This window comes from Colius striatus, chromosome Z (assembly GCF_028858725.1).
Source record: "Colius striatus isolate bColStr4 chromosome Z, bColStr4.1.hap1, whole genome shotgun sequence".
Classification (NCBI taxonomy): Eukaryota; Metazoa; Chordata; class Aves; order Coliiformes; family Coliidae; genus Colius; species Colius striatus.
In genome coordinates, this window is record NC_084790.1 from 29,483,919 (window position 1) to 29,510,984 (window position 27,066).

At 37.7% G+C, this 27,066-nt stretch overlaps 1 protein-coding gene across 4 annotated transcripts in view; it reads right to left on the reverse strand.

Annotated features, from left to right (window-relative positions):
- The window catches only part of MAN2A1 (mannosidase alpha class 2A member 1), a 110,126-nt gene that overhangs the window by 77,203 nt on the left and 5,857 nt on the right, over positions 1 to 27,066 (reverse strand). For 3 of the 4 annotated variants that reach the window (XR_009820860.1, XM_062018367.1, XM_062018366.1), the window contains exons 2-3: positions 18,744 to 19,004; positions 9,909 to 10,053 (exon numbers count right to left, since the gene is read on the reverse strand). Coding sequence is in view for 3 of the 4 variants with exons in the window: in XM_062018367.1 (XP_061874351.1) it covers positions 9,909 to 10,053; positions 18,744 to 19,004 (406 nt within the window). In the remaining variant the exon portion in view is untranslated. Of the gene's footprint in view, positions 1 to 9,908; positions 10,054 to 18,743; positions 19,005 to 19,784; positions 19,824 to 27,066 lie in introns of those variants that run through there. The other variant, XM_062018368.1, reaches the window with a different exon arrangement.

The following is a 27,066-nucleotide window of genomic DNA, read 5'->3' on the forward strand; positions in this document are numbered from 1 at the left end:
CCCTATTTCCAACACACATCCCCCCACACTCCCTAATCCTTTCCTCCATGTCTAATCTCTTCTTTCAAGTCATAAAACATTCCATCACATTACTTCATGTAAAACAACTGAACAAAAATCTGTATTAGCAACATCTTACAACTATAGCTTGAGGAGAAAATTAAGAGTCACTAATGGTATCCCAGAGACCTGAGAGTAAACAAATAAAACAGGGGCAAGCAAAGTAGCAGTAAGCTCTGCAGCACATGTTCAACATGATTTACGAATATGGAGTTATTTTTCACTTACTGAAGATAGAAATATGTATCCTTCACTAGAAAACATATCATAGAGATGCAAAGGAAAATTAACTTCAATCATGTACTAAGACCTCACAGTACACTGCCTTCCATTAAATTCTTTAACCTCTTCCTAAAACCTTACATAAGAAAGTATTTGCATCTTCCTTCCCAGAATATGGAAGGGATGTGTTTGTTCTGGAACTGGGAAAAAAACAGACAAGTCTCTCCCCTTCATACACAAGGGACATATTCCTCCTCTTCACTGTACCAGCTCTTGTGAGCATTTTCATCAAGTACTTCCAAAATGAAGTGTACATAAACAGAGTACTGAAGAATGCAAAATTGGTCCTATACACATTTTAAAATCTTGTGAAAGCTTACATACAGTGTGAGGATTGTACTCCAGACAAATATGATCCTAGTGATTGGGCTCTGACTTACAAGTTTTGTTCTGCAGAGGCACTGCTGTTCTAGTACAATGCCGATCTGCTTCTAAAGATACAGGATTATGCTGCTCTGGAATAAGATAATATCAAAAACTATTTTAAATTAAAGAAACCCACTTTATTATTAAATAGAGTATGAATAATGAATCAGAAAGGATATATATTTTATTTTAAGGGTAAAAAACAATTATCTTAATCTTAGGTAGAAATGCAGAGTTAATGTAATTTGGCAATATGCACATTATCTTCTAGTTCACATCAAATTCTTAATTATATTTCAAATAATGAACCTTGTAATTATGAATAACCACTAGGCACTCACACACACTTTGGTTGCACTATCACTTTGTAAGGCTTAGATTTTAATAAAGAGTTCAAAAACAAACATCGCAAATTTACAAAACCCTCTTTTTACAAATGAAATAAAATTACAATACTTCAGAACTAAAGTACATTTTTTTAACAATTTCAACATCTAGAAAATTCTTTGCATCCAATACAAGTTTCTGTACAAATAGAACACTAGAGTCTAATCTCATCTATCTTAATTATATGTATCAACATCTATCTACGTTTTGTAAAAACAGTTAATAGGAGGGCTTAAAATATAAATTTCAAACATTTTCTTTAGAGGCATGGAAGCAGCTTAATCCAAAAAAAAAAGAGGTATCAGTAAAATACTGTTAAATAATATTTTCATGAAGACTGAATATAGAAAAAGCAACGAGTAAGCGGAATTTGGTTTTTTTGTACTGTTGTTAATCAAAATTTTTTTTGTGATCTATTTCAGTATGTGTGGTTTTTTAAATGAAAACTCACACCAAAGAACTGATATCACAACGAATTAATCTTTTTCAATGCTCATTTACTTCTCAACAAATCAAAGAAATACTTTTCTGATATTTAAAGATTCACCTGTAGTAGTATACAAATGTATAGCTTTTTAGCAGAAATTTTTTATTCAAGAGACAGTACCATGCTAGCATATAACTAACAGAGTATGAACTAAAATAGACTTACGTTTTTCCTACACAGAAATATCTCTTAATAATGAGCTATTTTAGGATATTTTTATACTGCAGCATAAAATGCATTTTTAAAAGCAAAATGACACTGAAATAGTCTTAAACATTTTTGAAAAAATTAATAAACCTATCTATTTTCAGTTAGAAGGGACCTACAACAATTACTGAGTCCAACTGCCTGATCAGAGCTGATCAAAAGTTAAAGCACATTTATGACCAGCATTGTCCAAATGCCTCTTAAACACTTGACTACACATCTAGGAAGATTGTCCCAGTGCTTAACGACCCTCTTGGTAAAGAAAGGCCTCCTGAGAGTGTGAAACTCTCCTGATACAGCTTTGAACCAGAATACAGCTTTGTCACAGAATCACAAAGGTTGGAAGGGACCTTGAGAGATCATCTAGTCCAACCCCCCCCCCCCCCCCCCCCCCCCCCCAACAGAGCAGGATGCCCAAGAGAAGAGTTCAGCATCACCCTCTCCACTTCCCCTCCTTAGGAAGCTGTACAGAGCAATGACGTGCCCCTCAGCCTCCTTTTCTCCAAATTAGACAAACTCAAGAGTCCTCAGCCTCTCCTTACAGGAGATGCCTTCCAGTCCTTCCACCAGCTTAACTGCCCTCCTCTGTACACATTCAAGTGCCTTCACATCCTTCTGAAGTTGTGAGGCCCAGAACTGCACACTGTACTCAAGCAGAGGCTGCATCAATGCTGAATACAGCAGGACAATCCCATCCTTTGAGTAGCTGGCTGTGCTGGGTTTGGTGCTCCCTCCCAAGAAGGCGGTTTGCCCTCTTGGCTGCCTGAGCACACTGCTGACCCATACTGAACCTGCTGTCAGCCAGAGTCCCCAGAGACCTTTCTGCAGGTCTGCTCCACAGATACTCCTCTCCTAGTTTATATTTGTGCCCAGTATTACTCAGTCCCAGTTACAGACACCAGCATTTGTTATTCTTAAATTTCATGCCATTGATAGTTCTTAACACCATGACTTACAGAGTCTTTCCAATTTTGCATGGAGCCATAAAGATTTTTAAAAATTATGAAAAGCTGAACAGAACAATTAATACATTAATTTAATTTTTATAACTCTGCTACTAAAGACTAAAGTGTATTATTTCCCATCTCAGCCACTCTTCCACAGTAGAATCTGGTACACCTTCATTCCTGTGCTTATCCACGAACTAAAAATTTGATTCCAAGTTGAAAGGAGCATTTACCAGTGTATTTGGATCAGGAATCTTTCAATGCACAGTTTATACATAAAGTGAAAAAGTTTAAAGCAGTAATTACTGAAGCTAAATATGTTAATATCATCAAAACAACACTTGTTGTTTTAAGTCTACATAAGGATCTTCATCAATATAAAAGTATAAACACAAGACAAAACCAACAGTATTATTTTTAATGTCATTATGCTAGTCTTAAGTATCCAGGACTTTGCCAGATATTTTCATTTTCTGTCAGCACATGAGACAGTAATATAGAGTACACGTTGTTAAGTTGCTTGCCTTTTGATTGCCTCACTTATGTTCATTCGCAAATGTGTCGAAATTTGATTTTTCCTCAACACCCCAAACCCCCAAGAATTAGCATCATCATGCAGGTTTTTTTTTCCACTTGACTAACATAAATTTTGTTGGGTCAACAGTCTCCAAGAATCACGTCTATGTGTCAATCCAATCCACTGTCATGCAAAAAATCCTGAAGCATTTCATTAACTCGTCTGCCACTATTCTTGCCAACATTTTTTAGTCCAATTTCCTTCTTGAAGCTCTATTAGCTCCATCCACTAGAGAAAGGTATTCTTGTGTTTTAGCACAGTTAAGACGGTTATAGGGAGACATGCAAAATTCAAGGCTAAATCAGAAGTTAAAAAATTAGCATTATTTAAAAAGTAACCTAGTTAAGTAAAAGCAGTTTACAATTTGACCATGACGAGACTCACAAATCAATTTTGGAAACACTAAATCATTACTACCAAGAGTATGTGAGTGTTATCTGCAGGGCTGTTGGGGTGTTTTTGTTCTTTTGTCTGTTCATTTAAAATTAACTGTTGGAACAAAACAAAAAAGACTTTTCAATTGTTAACCACCATAAGTCACCCTTAAAAAGATATCTAGTTTCTCATTAAATCTGTTCTAATGAAGAAGCAGACCTAGTCAATGTCTGGAACACAACTCTCTGTTACATTAGTGGATTTTTTGAGGGCAGTTTGCATCTCTGATTTACTTTACAATACATCACTATCTCATTGAGTCTAAGGTTCTCATACGAGTGATGCTTCTTGCAACATAAGAAACTTAAGTAATTTATTAATTGTATGGAAAAATTAAATAAATCCATTACAATTCAGATAGTATTATATCGCTTTCCAGAAAATAAAGGTCATCTCTTTGCAACAAAATTAGTGACATTTCAGTTCTTGGATTTCTAAAATGCACATGTGAATTTAAAAAAAAAAAACAAAAAAAAAAAACTTCTATTTTTTTACAGTTATGCTTAATTCTAAACTAATTAGTTTCCAGAAGAAGACAGAAGTAACTGTTTTGACAGCTATAGAAGTAAAGAATAATTATAAGCTGAAAGAGGATGTCTTAGTTCTTAATTACATGCATGTTGCACATAATATGATGGGGCAATGTTATAAGTTTTTAAGAAAAACAAAACAAAAAAAAGGACATGTAGCCATGAGTTCTTATCAGTGCTCTGGATAACTCAAGCATGGAAAATTTAAGCATGACATACAGATCACACACAAACACACAATAATACCAATAATGCAAGTACTAGAAATAAATCCAAACGCTAAGTTTTAACTTCTGTTTCAGTAAGAATTATTACACATTGAAAGAATTTAGCATTGGCTCTTTCGTAGATTCAGCAAGTTTTTAAAATCCTTTATTTTAGAGGTATGGAATACACATATTTTTTTAAATGTAAAAATATGTTTGACAAAAGTTCAGTGACAACTGCACCAAAAAGAAGTATCTTTTTAATAAAGATAAATGGCTCTGTGGCCAATGCTATGAAAAAAAACTTGAGAAACGTGTTGTTTCTGAGGTAAGCCTACCTCAAAATTAAAACTAAAAGCAGTCTAAGGTTGCTTTTCATTTCTTTTTTATTTGGCATAGTATAAACCAGAGTAAGATATAAAGCCACCTGGAACATCCCTGTATGGAAGCATTCATTCTGATTCAGAAGATAAATAGAAGATGCATCCATTGCTCCTCAAAAACATTCTTTGAAATGAAGTCATTTAGGTAGAAGCAGACAAACTAATATTAAAAAGGTATGACAATGTATTCAGTTTTCAGTAGTACACTTTAACTTATAACAGACTGCTGCTCAATGGACCACAAGAATAATTTTGTATTTAGCATATTTAATGTCATACGTGTAGCTAAAGTCAAATGATTGCATATTTCACCAAAAGCAAAATCTGTCATGAATCTTGAGGTATGTGAAAAATTATAATTAGACTTCTTAAGTGTTTTACAATGCAAGATATATTTCTACTTTGCATGTATCAAATTTGTCACCTAAGATGTAAAGAAAATTTCCACTCATCAAGAATTTAAAAGTGCACTCTTTGAAACAGTCATGTCAACTTTCAAAGCAATTTACTTGAATTTTCTTTTTTAACCTGGGCAAAGGTTAAAAAAAAAACAAACAAAGAAAATGTCTCATTAAATGTCCCCTACCACCACATATGCAACAACAGAAATGGGAATTTTGTATTTCAGCATGTCAAGAAAAACTTTTGAGCTGCCTGGTTTACTCTTCTGTTTCTAGATCTCATCTTCCTTTACAATTCAATGCATATTTTGTAATCTTTACATAGCCTTCATAGTTTTGAGGTTTTTTTAAATGCTATATACTGTTGCTGTTCACAAAAAGGAAAACAAGCTCTAGACAAACGGTGTGACTTTTTTTTAAATCTTCTTATTAAAACCTAACATTAACATATTAATCAGTAAAATTTCAATTTACAGTCGGAACTTTTTAAAGGTAAAGATATCATTCAACTAGTATTTTTTCTTTCTGCTTCAGCTTTACACTAACTTGTTCTTATATGTTGGTGGGTTGGACAACAGTTTAAAACATCTGTGTTCCAAACATCTCAGGAAAACAAAAAAGTCACTTGAAAAACCATATCCACATCTGCGCAAGAGAAAACAAACCTGAAGCTCCATAGTTTATTAACTATACCAAACTTTTTTGCTTTTCTGTTTTCTTAACACTGCACTTCACTTAATAGGGCTATACAGATTTCCTCCTTAGAAATGTAGACTGTCTTAAATAATAAAAAGGGGTTAATGTGAATGACAGTAAGGTAAAGTTACCAATGCTATAAGTAACGAAGCGTAAAAAGTACTATTTAGACTCAACACACATACTTTTACATACATTTTTACTTTGGTAGAAACTAGAGGTGTGTGGGCAAAGGTGGGATGGAAAAATGTATTTAGTCTCTTTTAACTCCACTTAAGTGCTATTTGTACTAGGTCTGTAATAATCACATTCAGCAACAGACTACTCTAGTCTGCTACATACATGTACTACACTGCTCACAAGTCTCAATTCTTAAGTAATTTAATGAGAAGACATCAAAATCATCACTGCCACAGACCAAAAGGTGTCTTCTGATCCCTCGAGTCATATCCAAACATCATCTTTCAAGTCCAGTTGTGCCGGGGTTTTCCCCTCTGGAGTTCAGCTGCCTAATCCACTAGAGCAGTCACATGTCAACTGCTGCTGATACATATGAAAGCTAACATAAGGCCTTTGCCAGAACAGCAGGTTATATGATCGTTCATTAAACTGCTCCAGAAAGAAATGCCATCCATCTGCGATGGCTATAACCTCACAAAACACAGCTAATTGTAAAGTGAACATCTCTCCATGGCTTGAGATTAATCTGCACTGGGTGAGTCCCCTCCAAATCAGACATGGTACTGAAGTAGTCAAAACTTAATCAGCAACTTCATCTTCTTGACAGCAAATAAAAGACAAATATGCCTCCCACTGTTAAAAAGTCTGAAGAGGACTCATTCTGATGTCTGATTTCCCAATAATGGATAAATGTATTAGCTATGGAGGGAAAAGCATAGAGACCCCAAGTTTTTATCTCCTAGTTGAATTCACACAGTAAGAGTGTTTCAGCACATAAGCCATTCATCAAAACGCAACATGGAACCTAAGACCATCCCCATCCCTATGGAATCTATTTCAAAGCAGCTTCTTTGCCTTTGAGCTACGGATTCTCACTAGCTTAACCGTTTATGTGAAAAGTTACGAGAAAATAGCCTCAGACGAAAAAAACACTAAATGCAGTGCAAATTACAAGCTTCTGCAGCTAATATAGTTATACCTTTACTGACCTCATCTCTTAGTGTAACAATGAATGTGAAAAATATTTACCATCGGTTCAATATGCCTTAAGCTTTATTACCCAAAGACATTTCCTTTGCATCATGCCTTTTAATCCTCTGTGGGAAAGGAATAATGTAATCATTAGCTATATAAGACACTTCAGATCTGTTACAGATAAATTTTCCTTCTTGCAAGTGCTTATTAATATGCAATTTCATACTCTAGACAATTCCACAGAAACGTCCTTACCGAAAGTAGTACTAAGTCAGGAGATTTCTGTGGTAACATTTTGTAAAAGCAAACAATATGCAGTCTCACAAAATAAACTTTGGTGATGGAACAGTTTACGTTTACCAGGATTGTATGTTAGTTTAACTCTACTTGATATCAACTGAGAAGCCTGAACAAGCTTGGAAATACTTTGATTGTTTGCATCAGGAAATATAGATTTCTCAATTTTATTTGCTGCTGGTGGAAGGACAGATAAAATTCACAGTAAAGGCATGAAGAACTTTGATACTTAAGGAGAAGACTTTAGGAACCAAAATTGGACACCATTAAGAAAGTCATCTAAAGCTGAATGACACCAGCATTAAGACTTGTGGTAAGTCCTTGGAAATAACCTCTGCACAAAAAAAGGTGCAATTGAAAGACAAGATACAGCTCTCATAACTGCATAGAACTCTTCAAAGTTTATTATTGAAGGGGCAGACACAGAGAGGACTTCTTCAGAGTGATGGAAAAACAAGTATCTTAACATAGATTTAAAGAGCAACTCCCTCAAAGATAGATACCTGAATGGTAATAAAAATCCATCTGTGAAGCAAAGTTCCTTATGTTCCATATCTCTCTATTTGGAAGAGGGACAGAGTAATGCTGGACAAGAAAAAATAGAAACAGACTAAACTTCCTTAAAGGGGGCTCTCAAGTGCACTGAGAGATACCAAGATGTAAAATTAAGGATTAGACAGACACATAGTAAACATACTTCCTGGACAAGTAAACTCCTACTAGGAAAGCACAGGAAATTCTACACAAGAAATTAACAGAAAAACGTGTTGGTGATGCTACCTCTGCTTATAAACCAGTATTTATGTTTTAGTTGTCTTAGAACTTTAATAATTCTGGTGACTCAACTTCTTTGGAAGGGGTGGGAGGGTGGGACATTTTCTTAGGGGTCTTCAAATTTGTTTGTTTGGGGTTTTTGGGGATGGGTTGGGGTTTTTTTTATCGTTGTTTGGTTTGGTTTTTTAAACACAGACCAAGAACCCAAGACTGACAGAGAAGAATGCCAGTCTTTGCACCTGGAGAAAACCCTTGTCCATCCTCTGACCTTCCAAAAGAAGGTAGAGTATTTCAAGTGTTAATGGGAAACACATAGCGAAGCTCAAGGCATTCATCACTGAGTTACCTTACAAACTTGCCATCTTCATTTGTAGGCGAATAAAAAGTGTCCATCCCCCCTATTTTGGGGACCATTCTCATAGGAGCAATGCAGAGCTATTCAGTTAGCTAACCCCAAAAGGCTCTGATGAAGCCTCCTCCAAGCATAATCTGATACAGCCTTTGCCATTGTCCAGCCAAGCCATCAGCAGCCTCAAAACTGTCTGCCTTGCTTCACATACAGTGAGACAAAACACAATTTGCAGTGTGAGTTGTTACTATCTACCAAAATCACGTTGATATGAGAAGAGGCCCAGGAACTTCAATACTCAGATTCCCTAGAATACAGATGCTCAGTGGGACAATTTGAGTAAGAATTTGTGCTAAAGGATGAACCAAACAGTAGATTAAGGGACCCTATGCCAACATTTGTCAGACACAAAATTTTCACAGTTGGCTGTGAACATCTCCCGTAGCTAATTATAAGAGGCAAGACAGGAATTCAGACATGAAGAAGCAAGCAGAAGGATGGAGAACAGAAAGCTAAACGTTAGATCCAAGGAGTCTTCCCACAATGGCCACAGAAACTGGTCAATTCTGCAAGTATCAATGACTCAGGCCAAGTACCACAGATGAAACCATATATATTCTGTTTTGGAAGAGTTACAGAAGGAACTTAAGTTCTTAAAAAAAAACCCCAAAAACACACCATCAAAATGATTAGAACTTTAAAAGAAGAAAATCTGTAACAGAACACTGAGCCCCTACTGAACTAAACCATATCACTAAGCCCGTCACTGAACTAAACCATATCACCCAGCACCTCATCTGTCTTTTAAATACATCCAGGGATGCTGACTCTACCTTCCTGGGCAGCCTGTTCCAATGCTTAATAACTCTCTCAGTGAAAAAGTTCTTCCCAGTGTCCAATCTAAACTTCCTCTGGCTCAACTTGAGGCCATTTACTCTTGTCTTATCATTCACTGCTTGTCTTATCATTTGTGTGCACAAATCAAAGAAAGGGTTAAGAGTCAAAACCATCAGACTTGCTGTCATCACGTCTTTCCAAAGGCTCATCTCTCCAGCACAACCTGAGACCTGAGAGTTAAATATCTCTGACAGTCAAAAAAGCCAAAAAAAAAAAAAACAGGCCCTTTTTAATGCAACGATAAGCTGACCAGATTATCAGTTAATAAATAAATAATGTACATTTTTTATCATAAAAGTTGTCACTTGATGTCACTGGCGTTTGAATTATGCAATGGCTTAACTGCCTTGCTAGACCTAAATCTAACACATCAAGTAGCTTTCAAAAAAACCTCACATTTTAGCATAAAGAGCAATACATTTCTTAATTCAAAAGCCTCTAGATACCCAAATCGATATAGTTAAAATGTTACCTGGGTCATTATGTGAGTGAGGAACGACAAAAACTTGGAGTGGCTCACTATCCCACTCATTTTCATTGTATGTGATATCAAATCCTTGTTTCCACACACCACCATCTGGATTATCGAAAGGAAGAATGTCATAGACATCCAACATCTAAAAAGATAGTAAAAGATATATAAAATATAAATCAACAGAAACAGGTTTGCTATTAAAAAACAAGGCTGTTTTCATCAAAACTGGATCAACTTGTTCATTACACAGGGATATATGAAGTGTCCAATTAATAGAAAACTGACAAATTAGAGCAAGTTTCAAGTCACACTAGGATACCCAAGACACAGTTGCCAGGAAAAGGAGCATTTGGCAGGCCCTTTTCCGAGGAAGCTGAAACTGATTAGACAAACAGTAGAAATAAGAGCCTTAAGTCACAAAAATTATGGCAGCTAACAATGGTATTGGGGCAGGAAGGTGGGGAAAAGATTATACAGAACAGAACAACACATTACATAGGAGAATGCAGACAATGAAGGGGACAAACTAAGCAAGCACTAAGAAGAAATAGGGGAGAGACTGAGTCAAACATCAACTCACAGAAAGGAACTGAAGAAACTGTTATGGAAAAAATGTTCAGAACTATAGTTGACTGCTATAATAAAGTTCCTTAGATATTTACTGGTGCCCAGAACACTAATCACACAAAGTGAGACATATTATACTTATCAATGTAAATAAGAAGGTTACAGGTAAATAAAGCATAGTTCCTATGAAATTCAGATACCAAGCATCTTCTAATGTGTATTTCAACCAAAGTTACCACGTCCAAGTTCTCATTACTGAAACATTTCACTTCTCCAAAAACAACCTATAGGAGTCATTTATTACACAAACACCACAAGAGCTAAAACTTTTCAGTGGTTAAGTTAGATGTCTGTTTCTAGAGTTTCCTAACAGGACAGAAACTGACTGAACTTAAGCCCTCATGACAGCTTGACCTTGGCTGGCTGCCAACCCCCCACCCAGTTGCAATCACTCTCCATCCTCACCAGGACAGGTGAGGATGCATCATGCATCAAGATAAAGTTTGGGAGATCATTTAGCAATTACCACCACAGATAAAACCCACTCAACCTGGGGAACATTAATTTATTGCCAATTAAAACAGAGCTGGATAGTGAGAAAAAGTCAAAACTAAAACGACCCTCTTCTGTAGCCACTGTAATTCCAGAACTAGCAGAGCCTCAGATCAGGTAGTGAGGTGAGTTGTTAACTGGTTGAAGAGAAGAAGGCAGAGAGTGGTGATCAATGGGGCAGGGTCTAGTTTGAGGCCTGTATGTAGTGCAGGGTCAGTGCTGGGACCAGTACTGTTCAATATATTAATTAATGACCTTGATGAGGGAACAGAGGGCACTTTGCTTGGAAGAGTACCAAGGAATAAGACCCTGGAGGAGAAAGGGGTCCAAGTAACATGGTTAATACTCAAGGATCACATATTCCAAGTTCAAGAGGAGTCAGTTCCAACATGTAGGTGTGATGGGTTTGTGTGAAGCTGATTTTGCCTGGTAACAGATGGAGGTGACTGCAGTGCTGCCCCCCTAAACCATTCCCAAAACTTCCCCCAGCTCTGACTTGGACCCACCTCCAGCCCAGCCTGGTGCCTCTGCCATCACTATTTAAGAAGAAAAATATGCAGTGAGTAGGAGGTGGAAGGCCGAGACAAAAGGAAGGCAAGCAGCACACAGACTCCACAGTCAGTGAGTGACGGAGAAAGGGAGGATGAACACCAGACTGGAGACCCCCCTGCAGCCCACAGTGAGACAGCAGCTGTCACTGTGTGACCCATGGTGGGCAGTGGTGAGACCTGCAGCTCTGGGAGGATCCTACACCTGGTGAGTGTTGCAGACCATGTGCTAGAATGGGTTATTGATTTTTGAGGACCCCGTGCTTGAGAGGCCAAAAAGGAGCTGCAGCCTTTGGGATGAACATATGTCAGAATAGCCTGTGCAGGGCTATCCAGCATGTGAGGGACTTTGAGCCAGAGCAGGGAGGATCAGTAAGGAGTCCGACCACCCTGGGGAAAGACAAATGGCAGAAGCCATCAGGAAAGGACTGACTGCACCTCCCATTTCTGTTCAGGGTAAAGACACTGGAATCAGGTGCCTTGAGTCTGTGAAGAGGAGAGGGGTGGGTGGAAGGGTATCTTAAAGGGCTGGTCAGACTCTTCATCACTGTTATGTCTTTTGGTGGTGGTGGATTAAATTAAGTTTCATTTTCTTTCCCAAGAAGAGTGTTAACATTAAATTAAGTTTTATTTTCTTTCCTGCTTCTGAAAGAGATGGTGGACCCGGTGACACAAGATATGGAGAAGGCTGAGTAATCCTATCTATTTTGCCTGGGACCATAAGTGGCAAGTGAGCCCTCCCTGTCCTTAGGGAGTTCCAAAGGCCCTTGGTACTTTTTCTCATCCTGTCGGGAAGGGGTAGAGGGAGCTAATGGCCGACTGTGGTTCTTTGTTCCTGGCTGAGCGTAAATCACAACAATAGGAGGCTTGCATGGATGAACAAGATGCTTCTGATGAAACTCAAACATGAAAAAGAAACATAGAGGGTAGAAGCTGAGACAGGTAATAAGTGAGGAATACCAAAACACTTTCTGAGCTTCCAGGATTGAGACTTAGGAAAGCTAAAGCCCAAATGGCATTGAATCTGGTTGGGAATGTCAAATGCAACAAGAAGGGCTTCTGTAGGTACATAGGTGACAAAAGGAAGGCTAAGGCCTGCTGCTGAAGGAGACAATGAATGGGTTGACATACAACATGGAAAAGGTTGAGGTACTGACTGTCTTCTTCACCTGAGTCTTTACTAGCAAGGCCAGCCTTCAGAAATCCCAGGTCACAGAAACCAGGGGAAAAGTCAGGAGCAAGGAAGATACGCTCTTAGAGAAAAGGGGACAAGTTCGGCAATACTTCAATGAACTGAACATACCTGAACTGATGGGCCCTGGTAGGATATATCCAGGAGTACTGATAGAGCCAGCCACTCTCAAGAACTTTCAAATAATCATGCTGAATAAGAAAAGTGCCCAAGGACTGAAGAAAAGCAACATCACTCCTATCTTCAAGTAAGACAAGAAGGAGGACCCAAGGTACTACAGGCTGGTCAGTCTGATGTCAACCCCTGGGAAGGTGATGGAGTAGTTAATTCTGGAAACTATTTCCAGGCACATGAAGAACAAGAAGGTTGTCAGCAGTCGTCAGCACAGATTCACCAATAGCAATTCAAGTTTGACCAACTTGAGAACCCTCTATGATGAAATGGTTGGCTTGGTAGATGAGGATTGAGCAGTGGATATTGTCAAGTTCCGTAAGGCTTTTGGCACTGCCTCCTGTAACATCCTCATAGAAAAGCTGCTGATGTACGGATCAGATGAGCAGAGAGTGAGAGGAATCAACGGAATGAAGTCTAGTTGGAGGCTCACAACCAGTAATATACTTAGGGTCCAGTTCTGTTTAATATCTTCATTATCACAGAATCATAGAATGGTAGGGGTTCGAAGCAAACTTTAGAGATCATCTAGTCCAAACCCCCTGCAGAAGCAGGTCCACCTAGATCAGGTCACACAGGAACATGTCCAGGTGGGTTTTGAAGACCTCCAAGGAAGGAGACTCCACAACTCTTCTGGGCAGCCTGTGCCAGGGCTCCGTAACCCTCACAGTAAAATAGTTTTCCTTATGTTTAAATGGAACTTTTTGTGTTCCAGCTTCATCCCGTTACCCCTTGCCCTCTTGCTAGCTACTATAGAAAAAAGGGATGCCCCAACCTCCTGACACCCATCATTTAGATATTTGTAAATATTTATAAGATCCCCCATCAGTCTTCCCTTTCTAGACTAATCAGTCCCAGTTCTTGCAGCCTTTCCTCGTATCAAAGATATTCCAGTCCCCTGATCATCTTGGTGGCCCTGCACTGGACTCTCTCCAGAACTTCTCTGTCCCTCTTGAGCTGAGGAGCCCAGAACTCCAGATGAGGCCTCACCAAGGCAGAGTAGAGGGGGAGAAGAACCTCCCTTGACCTGCTGACCACACTCTTCTGATGCATCCCAGGATGCCACTGGCCTTCTTGGCCACGAGGGGACATTGCTGGCTCATGGTTATTTTATTACCAATCAGGAGTCCCAGGTCTCTCTCTCTGCAGAGCTGCTCTCCAGCAGGTCAATCCCCAGCCTGTACTGGTGCATGGGATTGTTCCTTCCCAGATGCAGGACTCTGCACTTGTGCTTGCTGAACTTCATGAGGTTCTTCTCTGCCCAACTCTCAAGCCAGTTGAGATCTCGCTGAATGGCAGCAAAGCCTTCTGGTGAACCAGCCAGTCCTCCCAGTTTGGTGTCATCGGCGAACTTGCCGAGGATTCTCTCAGTCCCCTCATCCAGGTCATTGATGAAGATGTTGAACAAGACTGGCCCCAGTTAATTAATGAGCTAGATGATAGGGCAGAGGGCAAATTTGCTTATGACACCAAACTGGGCTGACCGAAACCTCACACAGAATGGTACGGGTTGGAAGGGACCTCTAAAGATCATCTAGTTCAATCCCCGTATTAAGGGGGGTCCACCTGGATCAGTTGACAGGAACTTGTCCAGGTAGGCTTTGAAAACCTCCAGACAAGGAGACTCCACACCCTCCCTCGGAAGCCTGTGCCAGGGCTCCCTCATCCTCACAGTGAAGTAGTTTTTCCTTATGTTTAAGTGGAACTTTTTGTATTCCAGCTTTTATTCATTACCCCTTGTCCTGTCACTGGACACTACAGAATAAAGTGATGTCCCATCCTCTTGATATGTACCTTTTAAACACTTCTAAGTTTTAATGAGGTCCCCCCCCCAGTCTCCTCCAGTCTGAACAGTCCCATATCCCACAACCATTCCTCATAAGAAAGATGTTCCATGCCCCTAATCATCTTGGTGACCTCATCCAATTCAACAAGAGGAAGTATAGAGTCCTGCACTTGTGGAGGAAAAATCCCAGGCACCAGTACATGCTGGGGGACACCCAGCTGCAAAGTGGCTTTGCAGAAAACAAATTGAACATGAGACAGCCATGTGCCCTTCCAGCAAAAAAAGGTGAGTGGTTTACATTAAGGAGTGTTGCCAGCAGGTCAGGAGAGAGGATTCTTCCCCTCTACTCAGCACTGGCAAGGCTATATCTTGAGTCCTGTGTTCAGTTCTGAATTCAAGCACAAGAGAGACGGACATACAGGACGGACTCCAGCAAAGAGCCACTAAGAAGAGAAGACTGGAGCAGCTCTGCTATGAGGAAAAGCTGAGAGCGCTGGGACTGTTGAGCCTAGAGAAGCCTTGGGAGGATCTTGTCAGTGGGTTTAAATGAGCTGAAGGAAGAGAGTACAGAAGGAGACAGGTTATTTATAGCAGTGCTCAGAGACCAGACAAGAGGCAGTGGGCACAAACAAAAACACAGGAGGTTCCCTGAGCACTGGCACAGGTTGCCCAGAGAGACTCTATAACATCAAATCTTGAAAGTAGTCAAAAGCTACCTGAGTAGCTGTCTGTGACAGTGCTTGAACAGAAGGCTGGTTCAGATAACCTCCTGAGTCCCCTGTCAACCTCAACCATTAGGCCATTCTATGATTTGTTAATCAGAAGCAGTTAAAGCCAAAGAAAAGATTAGGTCCAAAAAACTTCCACTGGAACAAACTGCAGCTAAATCAGGCTGAAACCATTGCACTTACACCAAGACATCCATAAGACAGATGTTACATCATTTTTATCTTTCATATAACGCCATCCTCAATAAGACGAATTATAATTTACATCATCCCTTGACTAGGTTACATGACTGCAAATGAAGAATAAGTTCCAACTATGTAGTCAATAGTAGGCAAAAAAGGTTAAGGACATGTGTTTCCTGGACATATTTTAATTTCACTTTTGAGTATAAAATATTGATAATAGTAAGAAAGGAAATTGTAAAAAAAAGTAGACAGACATTCAAAAAGGATGCTGCTTGTCTTCACAGAAGACAATCATGTTGTTACAATAATTTCAATTAAAACATTTGAGAAATTATCTGTTGTCTTTTTTTTTCCTATAATTCTTTCTCTACACTGAGAGGCTCAAACTGCTGAACTACTGCAAGCCTTGAGCAAACATCACAATATTTCCCTCAGAGAACACTAAGCTATTGCATAGAATAAACAAAAGGATAGTTGGGGCTCTTCAGGTCACCACTTCAAACAGTGATTCATGTCTCACTTTGAAAAGAAGCAGTATTAACAAGCACAAAGTGAAGTACTTCTATAGCTGAAAGGGACAAGAGAAGAAACACCTCAGCATATTAGTTAAAAGACCTTCCAGCTCAGGATGATAGTTGTTGAGAATCCTTTCTTATTTGAGCACAAATTCCAGATAAATCTTGAACTATTGACTTCAGAATGTGTCAAGTCATAACCTTATTTAACAAAGAGTTCTTAATTTTGTTTTATTGCTTACCCAACTCTATTTTTACCTTTTGAAAAGGTACATATTCATCTACCTAACTTGAATTATATTAGTTCTCAGTTATTATATTCAGTGGCCAGATCGATTACAATTTCCTATGTATTTACAAAGACCACAAGTAAGTAAGTATAAAATTTATTGATTTACAATTCCTTCATAAGAAAAATATCCTCGTTTTCTCAGATTTATGTAAAGAAAATACATCTCTCTGAGCAGCAAGTCCTAATAATATTTCTCAGTGAAATATCACAAAGGTTTTTTAATCCATATTTGAATGCATTCTCATAACAGTTTCTCTATTATAGGAGACCATAATGAACTGTCATAATTTATTCAGCAAAGCCTCTTTTTGCCTTAGTTCACTACTTTCTCTCATTTCACTCTCATATATCCACTTAAAAGACAAACGTGGAGGAAGTAAGGTCCAAATCTACGGGTTTAAGTTAATACCTATGAACAGCAGCTCATTAACACTTACAAGCTGTTTCAAAATTTAAAATATAATTAAAAGAAACGGTGCTCCATATAAATTACTCAAGATTTTCTTAGTCTTTATAAAAAAGTTTAGAAGAAAATAAATTAACTGAGCTTGCAGAATACACCAGGCTTGGCAAAGTATCAAACAGTAAAACTGTATTCAAATACAGTAATTTGGATGAGCTCGTTAATGTGGTGTTACACAAGTTCTTATAAAGACAAGGTCTTAGATCCCATAACTGAAATGTGGGTCAGACTTGCAGGATGAGAAATTGTATACAGAAACAATATTCAAGTGACTTAATGATGATGGTGGATGACCTGCTGAGTACAAGATACTAAATGTAATAACACAGACAACATTAGAGACCTCTCTCTCTTGAGTAGGGGAACAATGTTAATAATATTCCCTGCAGTATTTGTTACTAAATATACACATACACCCTTACAAGTAAAGAAAATAATGAAAAAGGTATTCAGCTACAACAGCCTACCACTAAGGAGGTAGGCAGATACATTATCTGAGAATAGATACATGTTCTGAGTTTCTACAAATGTGAAGCAAATTATGAGAAGAGATTAAGCAAACATGTTTCACTTTCCCTTCACAATAGGATAACATGTCCGAGAATTTATGCCAACACATTTTATTCACGTTTTCCTATCCACAACTCACATTTTCTGTAACTTATTTCTAATGTACCTGAAAAAGCACACCACTTAACATGCTAACAGATCATAAAAGGAACAATTCACCAACCTGAAAACAAGTAATCATAGGTCCACATGCTTTAGTTTCTTGAGCAGGAGTCTTAATGTACTTTAGAAACATGGACAGTCAGATACTGCCTTTAAAAAATCTGCTACTTTTCTCTGTAAAATACATTAAAGGTGGTGTCTGTCCCTGAAGAGCTTAAAGGCATTATGAATGATACATCAGAGGCTACAATTGTTCTAATATGTGTACTTATTCATCTAAAGTTCACCATCTTTCTCCTGAAATATAAATACTTTCATTCCTAGAATGAGAAAGTTGGACTTCAAAATTTAATCTTTGCTTTAGAGTACTATGAATATTTATAGTATTCATAATACTCCCACAAGACTCCTAAAAACAGTACAGGTCACAAACTTCACACAGTATTCTCAATGCTCCTGAAACACTCCATTAAAACTGAATATTTAAGAGTCCATGAACTCACAAGCATCTCCAGAAAACAAAATAAATTCAACTTTGAAGTGTTTGACTTTAAACTTCAGTCTCCCTCATTCATGTCAACCAGTCAACATAGCATATGTTTATGATCCAAGTACCTATACAAACTGATGACAGGCAAGAATGCTGAAAGTCAGAAATGGCATTGCAAAAGGAACACAGTACCTGAGGTTTTTAAAAATTACTTGTTCTTGGACATTCTTTACCTTCCCATGAAGCCTCATCTACATACAAATCTCTAAAATGTAAAAAATACTTAAACCAAGACTATCTGCTATTTCCAGTTTGTCATCAATTTTAACAATTTGGAAAAACAAAGACTCTCGAATAAATTCTTTCCAGAGTGTTTCTGATAGCACAACACAATAATCCGAGTATAATCACCGTTTTTTGTTTGGAGTTTTTAAAGAACTTTTAATCTTTCTGAAATGTTGTCTCTTTATAACCACAACTCGATTCTCAGACAGTTTTAAAAAGTTAAGTACGAACAATTTCATAGCACAACAGTCACTTAAGCAGTTCCATTATGTCTTATATTAGGAGCTTGGTACCAAACTTTTACTAGTAATTAGATGTTTTCAGAACTAAAAAGTAATGTCTGCTAAGACTCCAGTAGAATAAAAGAGAAAGACTTATTGCTCACCTGCACGCCTGAAACGTGACTTCCACTTTTTGAAGCAAACAAACACTCCTCAGAATCAACTGTAAGCAAAACTGAAGCAGAAGGAAATAGTTCAGAGACAGATCCTTGACTGAAGTTTATAGCCTCTGGATTTTTTTGGCTGTCCTTTACTGATTCACTCAAGTTGATCACAGAATCTCGTATGTTTGAAATTATCTCATTATTTTCCGCCAACAGGCGTTCCAAATGATCTATTTTTTCTTGCAATATTGATAGTTGGCCCTAAAAAAAAAAAACAACAAAAAAACCAAGTGTTAATATTTCTCATCTCAGTTCTTGATAGAATTGAAAAAAAAATTCAGTTTCAGAATTGTATATGATCACATACAAAAAAACCCCTTTATTTTATATTTGAAGACAAACGAGTAAGAAATTGAACCAACATATGAAACCTTCTTGTCTCAGAATAAGGGAAATGAGTAAAAGTTACATTTTCAACTATGAACCTGAATTTGCAGCACAAGATTTAATTGGTGATGTAAATGTATTCTTAAATGTCTCACTTATGTATCAATTATGTCAACTTCATCTTTTTTTCATTTCTATCATAGATTTGTAAAAATCTGATCTTTTTAAAGAGAACGACATTTTTTAGAACGCAGTCACATAATGATCAGATTAAAAGGATACATAGATTATCATTTTTGTCCTGTACACGTGTGATGGGTTTGTATGGAGACACTTTTTACTCAGTAACAGCGGGAAGGGGCTGCAGTTTGTGCGGGCCCCATAAACAGTTTCCAAAACTTCCCCCAGCTCTGAGCCAGACCCATCTCCAGCCTGACTGATTCAGTCTGGTGCCTCTGCCATCACTGAGATGGGAAACTTGTAGTGAATAGGAGGAAGTGGGAGGGTGGGACAAGGTCAAAGAGGTTGGGAGGATCTCACACTCAGTATGACAGAAAGGGAGGAGCAGCGCTGGACCAGGCACCCTGCAGCCCACAGCAAGAGAGCAGCTGCCCCCTGTGACCTATGGAGGGCAACAGTGGGATTGATAGTCACCTGCAGGTCCAGGAGGACTGGAAAGGGTGATTGCTGCAGACTCTGTGCCCAAGGAGATGAAAAGGAACTGCAGCCTTTGGGATGAAAGCACATTGGAGCAGCTTGTGCAGGGCTGCCCAGCTTGTAAGGGATCCCACGCCAGAGCAGGGAGGACTGGTGAGGAGTCTGACTGCCCTAAGGCAAGAGCAGCTGGAGCCACTGGAATGGGACTGACTGGGTGGAAAGTGGTCTTAATGGGCTGGTCAGACCCTTCATCACCATCCCACTCTGTATTGCTTTTGGTTGGGTATATCTTCTGTTTTTTATTATTTTGGTTGGTGGTGGATTAAATTAAGTTCTGTTTTCTTCCTTAAGTTGAGTAGTTTTGTCTGTTTTGCCTGGGACTGTAAGTCGTAAGTAAGCCTTCCGTGTCCTCACGGAGTTCCAAAGGCTCTTGGTACTTTTCTCTTCCCATTCTCATCAGGACAAGGAGAAGCAAGCAATTGGCTGATTGTTGTTCTTTTCCCAACTGGGCCAAGACCACGACAACATGTAAAAAAGTATTGCCATAAATACTGAGTTTCTTATGCTCAGCAAAACTTAAAGAGATGTCAACAAAAGCATTTAATGGGGGCAAAAGATCTCTTAACAGCTTGATCATAGCAATAATCTGTATGACGAGACCATTATAAACATCAAGATGATCCTGTAAAAGACAGCTCAAGTGCATAGCACTTTCAGTCAGAAGGTCATATTCAGCTGCCAAACAACTGGCTTTTGTAGATAATTTTGTGCGTACTACAAGAGGAAGGATAGAGAATTACGTCAATGTGACATGAAAGAAGTCAATGTATCTCTCAAAGTAACTCAGAGAGACAGACACCACAGAGCAATTTAATAGCATTTAATCACTGTATTGTTGGAATACGGGAGGGAGCAGAACACAATTCCTGGAAATGCTACTGCCCTCTCATGTACTAGCCACTCCTTCCAAATAATTTGGGGTATGCCTTTTTCAGGGATGAATGTGTTAGCTTTTACAGAATCACAAAAGGCCAGACTACTTTAACAGGTTTTTAGGGATATTCTGTCTTATTAGTATTTTTTTTCTTTCTTCAGACTGACAACCTAACAACAACAATAATAATAATAAAGAACAAAAAGCCAGTCATCACTTCTTAATAAAGGCGTGGTCAGATCCAAAAACATGGAATGTATGATCAAGTTTCTTTCAAGAAGCTGTTATTACAAAAAAAGAAAAACCTGCTACAGATTCAGGCATTTACATTTTACACGATACATTCAACACAAGCAACATTGATTCAGCAGACAGCTACTCTGTGACATGTGATTTTAAGGAAAAGTAAAACTTCACCCAGCACCAATGTCTTATTTTCTAAATAATACAGAATAATATTAGAAACTGCATTTTTGAGACTTCTTTGTCCTTTGACAATACTTCATTTGAGGTCTTTGCATTTTCCTTTTACAGGACAAACTGCTTTCCTCAAATACCAAGTTAACTCCAAGTTCTGTAGTTTCCAAAGGATTCAGTATACTTTCTCGACTGTGATGTGCACATTCTTTTAAATTCCATTCAATTTGAGAAGTCTGCAGGAAAAAAATCCAACTCCTTTGCCATGAGATAACTATCAGCCTTTTGAGTTCTACTAAATTGTCATTACTATCATCTTATCTTTATGGAAGTTATTTGTAATTCTGCACAAGAAACATTTTCGTATTTACCCTGTTTGTAAGTTTTTCCCTTCCTTTTCTGGCCTGAATAAAGTGCTGACCCACTGCTTTATATTTTTTTGTTAGATGGATAAATCCTGAAAACAATGACAGTTTTTAAAACACAACACAGGAAAAGAGTTATTCCTTTCCAAATGACAAAAATATATTTTAACAACAGATTCAGATTAAGTTAATTTCAATCTAGGAGAAACATCCTAGAATCTCAACAAGTTCAAGATAAATACCAGAAACTTATAAAGTAGATTAACTGAAAACAAGAAGAAATCAATAAGGCAAGTATGAATCAGGAAAGAAAAAAACCTGTAGTCCCATGCCCCCTGATGGCAAAAGGAAACAGACTGAAATCTCTCAAATGCTACATTAAAGATGATGTGTACACACATCCATGTAGAATTAGCATCTTCCCTTTCAATGTCTGTGACATTTCAAAAAAAAGGTTTCTCTACTCAGAAAATTAAAATTCTATTATGCCACTACTGCTAAAAATAACATATATATAAACATATATATATTTAAAAAAAATACTGATTGAAGGCTTTACAGGCTGTCCAATATAGGTTCTGATCTTTAGATTCCTAAGAAGCTGACAACTAGCTGCCCTCTATACAAATTATTTCCTGGTTCACTACACATGATTATAGCTCAGCACAGTTAACAAGTGGGTAAGCAGCTAAAATGCCATTCACATCTATTCCACTACTACATATGTTGCCTCTACAACAGTAAAATCAGACAACTCTTTAATCTCCTTATTCATGTATGTTCTAGAAATATTTTACCTCTTACTATGAGAAACGAGTTTCATACTGTCTAGCAACACTGTTTCAACTGCTTGGTCACATGTTACACCATCAATCTAGCCAATTATAGTCTCTCCAGTAATAGCTAATGAAAGATGTAGAAGGTTAAAAAAGAAAAATAAACACAATCACTAGAAAACCTGCTAAACACATGTTTAGGCTGATCCTTCTGTTGACATATATCACCAACCTCTGAAAGTCAGACAAGCACTTTCAATTTGAAGGTCACTTTTCACCTAGGCTAGACCTTTCATTTAACTTATTGTACTTTAAATCCTCAAATATCTACAACAATAAACAGCAAAATAACCGAATTTGTTATGTAACAAAATACTTTTTGTCACACCAAAGTTTGAACACTAAGTTCCCTGCATCCTGTGTCATAAGGAATAGTAATCTGTTCCCTGACCACCTTCAACAACTTCATACATTGCTATACACTTCCAGCAATAATTTATTTTTAAGCTGGAAGGTTCGAATCTACCTAAGACTCTGAACAACAGTGATTTTTAGAATTGTGTTTAATTACATTACTTTTAGCGCTAAATATGCTGCTATTTGGAGAAATAAATCCTTACAAAGACCTTCCACTACAGACAATCTTGCTTTGTTTCCTGAAGACCAAGATGTCTTCTACAGTAGTTTTAAATGCCATGCATTAACTCGAATGCAAAACATGAGATAAAAACAGTTAAGAACTTCTAACTATGATCTCATGCAAGTTAAAACTGACTGGTAACCACATTTTTTGAGATTTAAAAAATATTTTCTATTTCTGAAATGTATCAGCATGAGAGTTAAGTTTAAGAAGCAATAGAATCACAAACTAAAAACAGATTCTAGTTTGCATTCAGTATGAAAATAGTTAATGTTAGGAACCCATTCTCAAATTGAAATTATGCAAAAGCTAGGTCTATTTTCATTGCCCACCCACTCTCCTTCCTCATTTTAAATAGAAAGGAGCAGACAACTCAGTAGTAAAATTATTTTTAAATGTGCATTAAACATGGAAAATACTGCACCTGAAGACAATAAAATTAGCATTAGTAAATGAAATTCAGTTGCAACAGCTTTAGATGATGGCAATTGACTTACACTGTCCAACTTCAAATGTCAAGTCAAAACACTACAAAACAGTAAAGTTATTTTAAAACTGTTTCATCTTATTAACTGCTAGTAACAGATGCTGACTTAATCTTGAAACAGATCAGAAGCATGTTACAGGGGCATTAAATGGGTCAAATTGAAAAAAATAAAACACACAGGTCCTCTCTATTACTAAAATCAGACTCTAAGAGTATTTTGTTTTTCAATGTGTGAATATTTTCCACACTTTTGGGGTGAGGGCAAATTTTTCTTTTTTATTTGAGCAGAAATGCATCGATTTTACTTGAACCAATTCTACCTCAAATTTTGTAATCTACATAGTTTTCTAGATACTGGGTAGCAAAATTTGGCTAGTTACCTAACTCATAAATGTCAGCAGACCTGTCCCTGACTACAGCACCAAGTGCTCTCAGAAAAGAAGCAATCCTGACTCAAGACTTTGAGCCCTGCCTAAATTGTACAGAAAACTGAAAGTATGTTATCAGGGTATGTCTTAGTCCAAGTGAACATCACTCAAGTATGAGCTGTTAATCCACATACCTGTTTAAACTTAAGAAAATGCAATGTACTGTTTTGTGAGCCACCTGGACTATACGACCTGTTAACACGCTTACAACTACTTTGATGTCAACTTCTTTGTTTCATTTATTTCTGCCTTTGCAGACTGTGCAAATAAAGATTTTATTAAAAAGCACCAAAGGCAACCCTGCCATTACTCCACAGCAAAGGAATTAGTTCTACAGGAAGTGTAACATATAAAAAAAAATCCTCCAGTATGGAAAGTAGCTACAGCTGCATTAGTAAAAGAATGGCATCACGTGACCAGTGCATTTGTTCACCATCCCCATGGTTACAGGCAGTTGGACTTGACCAACAAAATGATCCCATATGAGGACAGCACGGATCAGCATACACTTCTTCCATTTGGAACAAAAAATGTCCATACCTGCTAGCTGCACTGAGCAATCTGCCAGTAATACCACACAAATCAGCTACAAAAAAATAGCTCCTTATGCTTCAGTCAGTCTGAACACTTTGGCAGTTTTCAAGCCCCAAATACTCCAAAGCAGTCTGCTTTCCCACTGCCCTCTGCTTGTCCTTTTCTGTCCACTTCTGATGCTGTTTTGATCTGCAGCAAGGACTCTGTTCAGAAAGGTACACACTGCCACTCAATACAAGGAGCAAAGTCCAGTAAGACAATGAAAGACCAAGCTGTTTTATCCTGGGGAAGTGGACAATGGACAGTTTCTCTCATCTAAGCATTAACTATTGCATAAAAGATCTAAGTTGTGACTTTCATTTTCTCAGCGAACATCCGCTTCTCTAAATGCAATTGCTTTCAACACATCACAAATGACTACATTATCAGGAAAACGAAGGCTAGCTTAAATAATTGAAGTGGGAGTATGACAATCTCACAGATGAGGAAACCTCATGGAAAAAGACAAGCACAAGGAGAAATCCACACTAGAGACTCTTGAGGTTAGGTCAGCTGGAACTTGATTTTTTGTATCCAGATTCAGACAGTTACCACCAAATGTTTGGTTCAAATCCAGCCAAAGCCCATTCTCCTCATCCACATGAGTAAGCAAGAGATCACAAAGGAGTTGGCAGTATAAAAGGCTCCATAATTATGGACTCTGGCATATTGATAAGCTGTGGTTAAGAAAGCAGAGTACCACAAGGAACAAAGCACTCTATGGGATGTGGAATTCAAGTCAAGATCATTGCCTATATAGATTTACTGCAGTAAGTAGTGGGGAAACCTATTTCAAAAAGTCTCATTTCCTGGCTGCACTGAATGACAACCATCTTCATAATTTTCTGCACCTGTCTTAACTGTTTCTAGCTACATCTTCACAAATCACATACTAACTCTGCTAAAAATCTTTACATAAATGTCTGATCAAATACCAGCATACCAAAACAGTAAAATCAGAAACAATTCTCTGTTCACTGCTAGAGCACTGTGCAGTGAAATGTAGATAGTAAATGTAGAATTACATCGTCACCTCCTGTACAGAAAAAGCAAGCAGGTAAAAGTTAAAAATAGAACCTCAGGTAGCATCAAAGTTTAATATTCAAACACACGGTTTCAGCATGTATTTGCACTGCAAGGTAGGACACAGAACAAAAAAAAAAAAGCACACAGTCCATTGGGCAAGAGAACAAGACAAGGTTTAAAGCCTTTATTAATCTTGGCAGAAGGCTTATGTGCATTTGTGATGAAGAAAACAATGTAAGTAACCTTGTTATAATTTCCTGCCTTGAAAGTACCATTCAAAGCAAGCTCACTTCACAAAGATGCTGGAATTCTGAACTGAACTGGAAAACAAGTCTGTTCTCTTAAAAAAAATGAGAAAACTCTATTCCAAAGATGCAGCAGTCTGACAAACGTTCTAAGAAGCTGATGAACTTCTACATTTTGTTTTTCCACATACAGCAATAATAGGAGTGTTTAATGTACTGTTATTCTAGACTTAAGTTATTCTAGACTTAAGTTTCATGCAATTTACAGAGATTAATATAAGGCGTGCTGTTAGGGTCTAACTTAATACCATCATCAGTGATCTGAAGGTAGGAAAAAAGGAAAGAGAGATGGAGACAAATCTAGAAATATTACCTATTTAAAGCAAATTCATGTGAAATTCATGTGAAAAAATGTTCACTGCTACTCTGGTTGATTTGTTTATTTTTTGATTCTCTCTGCCCCATACTGAATCTTTATTTAAATGGCTAGCAGTATAAAACTGAAGCACAGCTTACATGGCATTAAGGACACCAGAGCATTTTAATAACGTTTATCTTTATTTGAACAAGTCAAAACTTAAAATAACAAATCCACACGTCTGATAAAGAAAAGGTCAAACAAGAGCAAACTAGGAAAGTTTCTCCCTCCAATCAGTAAGGCATTGACTCTGGGTAGCAGAAGGCCCATTTATAAGTGATATTTCGACTTTCCTGCAAAGTACATGTTGCTACAGATTCAAAGATTGTAATTGAAAGAGGCTACTAGCTTCTGCTTAACTGCTTAGCCTAAATTTTATACTAGGTGTGCACACAAGAAGACAAATACACACTGTGAACATTCACAAGTACAAAGAATTCTTACTGACTTGTAATTACCTTCACAAAGGCAGACTCCTCCTCCTTTACACCTTACTAGAAGCTCAGCAGATGAAAGCCTAAATTTTCATTATCTTACACTCTAGATCAGGACACTCAAAGGCTTTTAGATTTCAAACTTACTAAATGTTGTTAATAGGATTTTTTTAAAAAAACATCAACATATCTCAAAATGATGATTCCTTCTGTGGGTTTCTTCACTCAACGTTAAATTCCTCTGATGCAAAACTCTTAATAATGCTACTAAAAGTCACCATAGCTACAATTTTTCAGTGCTGAGAAGTGAAAAAAAATCGCAACTTCAAAACTATGTTCAACCTTAATTGCCACTATTCACATTTTAGAGTGAATGAAACAAATGTTTCCTAAATACCAGATCACGCTGTTTCCAACAGAAGTCCTGTTCCTTGTTACAAAACACAGGTCTTGAAAGCTCCTAAATGAGCTCATAAAAACACACCAATCACTAAGAACACGCAGCAACAAAACATATTTATAGTCTGCACAAGCTG